The 7,500-nt window shown below is 41.5% G+C and overlaps 1 protein-coding gene across 2 annotated transcripts in view; it reads left to right on the forward strand.

Moving 5' to 3' along the window:
* The first annotated feature begins 5,817 nt into the window (after nucleotides 1-5,817).
* The window catches only part of ghitm (growth hormone inducible transmembrane protein), a 14,583-nt gene continuing 12,900 nt past the window's right edge, over nucleotides 5,818-7,500 (forward strand). Inside the window, exons 1-2 of one of the 2 annotated variants that reach the window (XM_072456435.1) lie at nucleotides 5,818-5,907; nucleotides 7,136-7,277. In XM_072456435.1, coding sequence (XP_072312536.1) covers nucleotides 7,158-7,277 — 120 coding nt within the window. In that variant the 5' untranslated portion in view covers nucleotides 5,818-5,907; nucleotides 7,136-7,157. Of the gene's footprint in view, nucleotides 5,916-7,135; nucleotides 7,278-7,500 lie in introns of both variants that reach the window. The other variant, XM_072456436.1, reaches the window with a different exon arrangement.

Below are 7,500 nucleotides of genomic sequence, written 5' to 3' on the forward strand. Positions count from 1 at the left end.
GAACAACGACTCATTTAGCTCCGTTTTGTGCACGTCCTCAGGCAAAACCGAGCAAGACGCCAGCATCGGTCGGACTCACGTTAAAATGTGTCGCGTTTATTTGAATTTACGGCTCTTTTTGACACGATAATAATTGGATTTTGGCATAAAACATTGAAATTATTTTCATCTTTTTGCAACTATAGACATGGTATTGGAGTGTACTCAAGTAAGAGATAGTTCAAAATACTACTACTCAAGTAGAAGTACAAAATAATAGTAGAGAGTGAACCATGGGAGCGTTTACCGTATTTTCTGGACTATAAGTTGCACCATAGTTTCATAGTTTTGGCTGGACTTATATTTATACTTATATACTTATATGTGATATTATTTGTTATTTTCACACTTGAAACCACATTTCATACTCCAGTGAGACTTATATATGTTTTTTTCTTCTCTATTATGCATTTTTTGGCTGGTGCGACTTATAGTCCAGAAAATACGGTATTTTGAGATGTTTTTATACGGTGAACAAAAATGCCGTGTCTGAAGCGTGAGTGTAAAGTGTAGAATCCATATTACACAGAGTACTTGTCTGGACGGTACTTAAACACACCGCGGCTGTCACGCTAACGCAGAACTGAACTACACACAACCACAGGGAGAGTTAGAAGTCCACGCAATTGACGGACAAAACGTTGATTTTAAAAAAGACAAAACATCTTGTCAAACACAAAAAAAGGGGGAAACTACATCATATTTCAAGAAACATAGTCGCTCTTAAAAACGCTTGTCCAATCTTTTCGATATAAAAACGACCGAATTGTTTTATATTGTCAACATGAACCTTTTGTCGCTCAAAGGAACCGGAACTTTTACTCGTGTAAGAAAAGTGTGGCTCGGAAAAGTACACATTTTGTTCAAAAGTCACTCAAAAAAAATGTATGACACAAAAAATACAGAGAATCAAGGACTGGACATTACACTGGACATTACACTGGACACTACACTGGACACTACACTGGACACTACACTGGACATTACACTGGACACTACACTGGACACTACACTGGACATTACACTGGACATTACACTGGACACTATACTGGACATTACACTGGACATTACACTGGACACTATACTGGACATTACACTGGACACTACACTGGACATTACACTGGACACTATACTGGACACTATACTGGACATTACACTGGACATTATACTGGACATTACACTGGACATTATACTGGACATTACACTGGACACTATACTGGACATTACACTGGACACTATACTGGACATTACACTGGACATTACACTGGATACTATACTGGACATTACACCGGACACTATACTGGACATTACACTGGACACTATACTGGACACTATACTGGACATTACACTGGACATTACACCGGACATTACACTGGACACTATACTGGACATTACACTGGACACTATACTGGACACTATACTGGACATTACACTGGACATTACACTGGACACTATACTGGACATTACACTGGACACTATACTGGACATTACACTGGACATTACATTGGACATTACACTGGACACTATACTGGACATTACACCGGACACTATACTGGACATTACACTGGACACTATACTGGACACTATACTGGACATTACACTGGACATTACACCGGACATTACACTGGACACTATACTGGACATTACACTGGACACTACACTGGACACTACACTGGACATTACACTGGAAATTATACTGGACATTACACTGGACACTATACTGGACATTACACTGGACATTACACTGGACATTACACTGGACACTATACTGGACATTACACCGGACACTATACTGGACATTACACTGGACATTACACTGGACACTATACTGGACACTATACTGGACATTACACTGGACATTACACTGGACACTATACTGGACATTACACTGGACACTATACTGGACATTACACCGGACACTATACTGGACATTACACTGGACACTATACTGGACACTATACTGGACATTACACTGGACATTACACCGGACATTACACTGGACACTATACTGGACATTACACTGGACACTACACTGGACACTACACTGGACACTACACTGGACATTACACTGGAAATTATACTGGACATTACACTGGAAATTATACTGGACATTACACTGGACACTATACTGGACATTACACCGGACACTATACTGGACACTATACTGGACATTACACTGGACATTACACTGGACACTATACTGGACACTATACTGGACATTACACTGGACATTACACTGGACACTACACTGGACACTATACTGGACACTATACTGGACATTACACTGGACACTATACTGGACATTACACTGGACATTACACTGGACACTATACTGGACATTACACTGGACACTATACTGGACACTATACTGGACATTACACTGGACATTACACTGGACACTATACTGGACATTACACTGGACACTATACTGGACATTACACTGGACACTATACTGGACACTATACTGGACATTACACTGGACACTATACTGGACATTACACTGGACACTATACTGGACACTATACTGGACACTATACTGGACATTACACTGGACATTACACTGGACATTACACTGGACACTATACTGGACATTACACTGGACACTATACTGGACATTACACTGGACATTACACTGGACACTATACTGGACATTACACTGGACACTATACTGGACATTACACTGGACATTACACTGGACATTACACTGGACTGATTTGTTGGACATCTTTTGATTTATGTCTGTTTTTCTTTCTTTCTCTGGTCGTGTTTTGTTTGTTGTGTTAGATTTTTCATGTTTGTATAGATTTTTTTTTTTTTTTTTTAAAGTTAAAAAAATGAATAAAAGTTACTCTTGTAAATGTAACTGCGTAAATATAAGTGAGTACTATCGACTTCTGGTCAAATTAAACGTAAATACTTTGAAACGAGTCAGAAAGACTTTTAAATCTGGTCCAAAAGTCTAAAAAAGTAAAGAAAACTGTGTGAACATGTTTTCTAACAAATGAAGTCGAATATTACAGTTTTTTTTTTGCATTCAGCATTTTAAAAACACGCATTTGTGGCTCGTGCGCACAGAGCCGCGCGCGCTCCTCACCATGCCGCTCGTGCCCCGGCGCCGCTCCGTTAACTCTCCGCTCCGTCGGTAAACGCGCTCCGTGCTCACGTCCACATGGCGCACGGTAACCCGGTAAACTCCCCGGGAAAGTGAGAGTAATCCTGCCCCGGCTCCAGGCGCGCGCGCTCCGCAGACTGAGCGGGGCACGCGGCGCACGGGACAGTTTTGGTGCGTGAGGGGGAGGGGCCGTGGAGGAGCCAAAGCGGGCAACAAGGATAAACCCCACGAGGTCTGATATGGTGGGTTAGGGTCTGGGTTAGGGTCTGGGTTAGGGTCTGGGTTACGGTCTGGGTTAGGCTCTGGGTTAGGGTCTGGGTTAGGGTCTGGGTTACGGTCTGGGTTAGGCTCTGGGTTAGGGTCTGGGTTAGGGTCTGGGTTAGGCTCTGGGTTATGGTCTGGGTTACGGTCTGGGTTAGGCTCTGGGTTATGGTCTGGGTTACGGTCTGGGTTAGGCTCTGGGTCAGGGTCTGGGTTACGGTCTGGGTTAGGCTCTGGGTTATGGTCTGGGTTAGGGTCTGGGTTATGGTCTGGGTTACGGTCTGGGTTAGGCTCTGGGTCAGGGTCTGGGTTACGGTCTGGGTTAGGCTCTGGGTTAGGCTCTGGGTCAGGGTCTAAGTTACGGTCTGGGTTAGGCTCTGGGTTATGGTCTGGGTTAGGGTCTGGGTTATGGTCTGGGTTAGGGTCTGGGTTATGGTCTGGGTTAGGGTCTGGGTTATAGTCTTGGTTAGGGTCTGGGTTAGGGTCTGGGTTATGGTCTGGGTCAGGGTCTGGGTTATGGTCTGGGTTAGGCTCTGGGTTACGGTCTGGGTTACGGTCTGGGTTAGGCTCTGGGTCAGGGTCTGGGTTATGGTCTGGGTTACGGTCTGGGTTAGGCTCTGGGTCAGGGTCTGGGTTATGGTCTGGGTTAGGGTCTGGGTTATGGTCTGGGTTAGGGTCTGGGTTATGGTCTGGGTTAGGGTCTGGGTTAGGGTCTGGGTTATGGTCTGGGTTAGGCTCTGGGTTAGGGTCTGGGTTATGGTCTGGGTTAGGGTCTGGGTTAGGCTCTGGGTTATGGTCTGGGTTAGGCTCTGGGTTAGGGTCTGGGTTAGGGTCTGGGCTATGGTCTGGGTTACGGTCTGGGTCACGGTCTGGGCTACGGTCTGGGTTAGGGTCTGGGTTAGGGTCTGGGTTACCGGGGAACCTATGTTCCAGGGAACATAGGTATCGGAGAACATAGGTATCGGAGAACATAGGTATCGGAGAACATTGGTACCGGGGAACGTAGGTACTGGGGAACATAAGTAATGCGGAACATTGGTACCGGGGAACGTAGGTACTGGGGAACATACGTAATGAGGAACATAAGTACGCACCCAAAAACAGATAGTAAATGATGACGGGTCGATGACATTTTCGACAGGTTTTATGGCTGTTTTGAGAGCTAAAGGCGAGTTTTTGGGGAAAGAGCAACGGCTCCTGTTTGTCTGTTTGTTTGGCACCATCTAGTGGACGAGAGGGAGTTGTGCAAACACATCTGCCAAAGTGATCCGGGGTCTCATTTAGAAAACGTTACGGGCTAAACGTGCTCGTTTGTCATCTCTCAGCGCACAAATCATCTTCTTCCTTGTTTTTGTTGCTCATTTCAATGTGAACGTGTCTTTTTATACGTCACAACTGAACGTGGAAAAATCACGCTTCATAAATGAGACCCCAAGGGCCTTTTTTCATCAATGATCCAGACGAGAAATAATGTTATTTAATTAAAAAAAAAAAATGTAAAGCACTTTGTTGAAGGTTATTTTGTGTATTTGATGTGCACACATAGACTTGCCTTTTAAATATTTCATTAGATACAAGTCACCGCAAATATGAATGAAAACCTGATGGTGTAAATGTATATATATATATATATATATATATATATATATAATTACTTAAACGGAAGATTCATAAAATCAAATAAAAAGGCAGGCCTAACTTTTGAAAATGTATAATTTTATACTTATTTCGCATATTAGTTTTGTGTGTTATTAATGCAACCGTGTTTCTAGAATAATATGACTACAAAAAAATTGTATTGATAAAAATAAGTGTTTTTTTTTTTACATTTACATAACTTCTTTTTACTTTTTATTTTTTACATTTACATGACCTTTTATTAATATTTAAGGTTTTATTTAAAAATCGGCCTACATTTTCCTTCTGTCTATTTTATTCAATTTATTTGTGCTTTTATTCTCTTACATTGGAAAAGGACAGTTTACTTTTCGGTTTCAAGACAGGTTTTTTATTTATATATATTTTTAAAACAATAATCTTTTACAAACACTGCATTATAAATCCGCTCACAATTCTGACAAAAATAATATCATATTCATAAATCAAAATTCTTAAACAGGAAACCGCCATTCTTCATTTCCTGTATTTTAACTGCAGTTCCACGGGATGGCCACTAGTCACGACAGGTTTAAGCTAGCAAAGCCCTATACAGGCGCTAACTGCTAACCGCGGTGCTAACAGATCCAGATGCTAACAGATCCAGGCGCTGACTGCTAACCACGGTGCTAACACATCCAAATGCTAACAGATCCAGATGCTAACAGATCCAAATGCTAACAGATCCAGATGCTAACAGATCTAGATGCTAACAGATCCAGATGCTAACAGATCCATGCGCGACGTCCTTGGATCCTTCGCGAACGTTGCAAAACAGTTACGTCAGAAAAGTGCGCAGTAGAATCAGGAGAAGGTGAACGACAAACGTTTCTCTGCTGGTTAGTGGCTTTATTTCGGATTTTAAACGTTTCTTTTGTAGATATATTCGTCAGTTTGAAGTGTAAGGCTACGTTTACTTGATTTAAGGTGCATTTGTTTGTTTTAATCCGTTAATACCTTCCATAGTTTGCATGTCTACGCAGTTCGCACAAGTTAGCAAACAGTTTTATAGACTACGATTCTATTTTCTTCTGTTTATTTACGTTATCTTCGTTTTAATAGAGTAAATACTGATCTCCTTTTCGTAGTATGTGTCATGACAAGTGAAATATCAGATTATGTGTTATTTACTGTTACATTTAAGATGCAGTAGAGACAGTTTTGTTTAAAGTCCAGTTAGCCGTCAGTTTTACACATCATTATTCTATTGTTTACTGTTTATTTACGTTGTCTTCATTTTAATAAATAAATACTGATCACGTTTTCGTAATACGTAACATGACACATTTTTATTAAGATTGAAAAGTGAAATATCAGATTATGTGTTATTTACTGGTACATTTAAGATGCAGAAGATTCATGTGTTCAAAGTCCACGTGACAGGTTCTAGTGTTTTTCTAATTATCACGTTGTTTGGTGAGTCAGTCCCTGTGGTGAATATTTATCATAGTTTTTCATCCAGTTCGTGATGAAAATTTGACAAGTAAAAGTTAAAAAATATCAGGAAGTAGAGTAGAATCCCTTTGTGATGTCATCAAAAAAAGACGTACACATTTTGACGACAGTTCAAACACTTATTTCACAAATAAACATGTTGCCAAGCGTAATTATTTGTCAAATCACAACTATTGATTGACATTAATGGACTTTGGCTCTTGTTTACAGTCTGGTTGCTAGGTAACAGTCGTGAAATGACCTCGTATGTCATGTTTGCTGCTCACGTCAAACCAGGAAGTGACATTTTAAACGTCACAGAAATGGCCCAATCTGAGAAAAATGTTTGGTTCATATTTTAGTACAAATATTGGGACATTTGAAGAACTATAAAGTGCCTAAGAACCTTAAAGTAAAGTTGATACTATATTTGAAAGACTGTGTCATACATTTGTGTAACTAGTTTGCTCTAGAGGGTTCAGTTCTTCACTAATATTTCTTATGGAATATATGGATAAGTTCAGAAATACTACATTAATACATTTTAAATTGCTCATATGAACCTTTGTTTGAGGCTTTGGGATTGAAAAGCCACAGTTTGTGCTTGATGTCGAGCTCTTCTCTCGTCCTCAGGTGAACGTCACACTCACACGTCATGTTTGGGGCGAGGCTTTCCTGCCTCAGGGCCGTGTCTCTCTCTGGGCTGAGTCAGAGCGCTCCTGCTCTCAGGACGTCCTGCATGAAGACCTTCTCCCCGCTGCTACGGCAACAACAGGTGACCAGAGCTTTCACTAGAGATACTTTTAATGCATCACCGGGCAACAGAACCAAACCGGGCGACAGAACCGAACCGGGCGATAGAGCGGGTGGCGTCAGACCCGGGTCCAGATTTCAGTTCAGTCTCGGTCCAACGTGTCCCAGAACGCGGCGGTAAAAGCTGAACTTCAATCGTTTAATGTTGATTTCCTGTGTAAAGCCTAGTACACACCGCGGCGTCA

This window comes from Eucyclogobius newberryi, unplaced genomic scaffold (genome assembly GCF_026437365.1).
Source record: "Eucyclogobius newberryi isolate DKJ021-1_F unplaced genomic scaffold, fEucNew1.0.hap1 SCAF_20, whole genome shotgun sequence".
Classification (NCBI taxonomy): domain Eukaryota; kingdom Metazoa; phylum Chordata; class Actinopteri; order Gobiiformes; family Gobiidae; genus Eucyclogobius; species Eucyclogobius newberryi.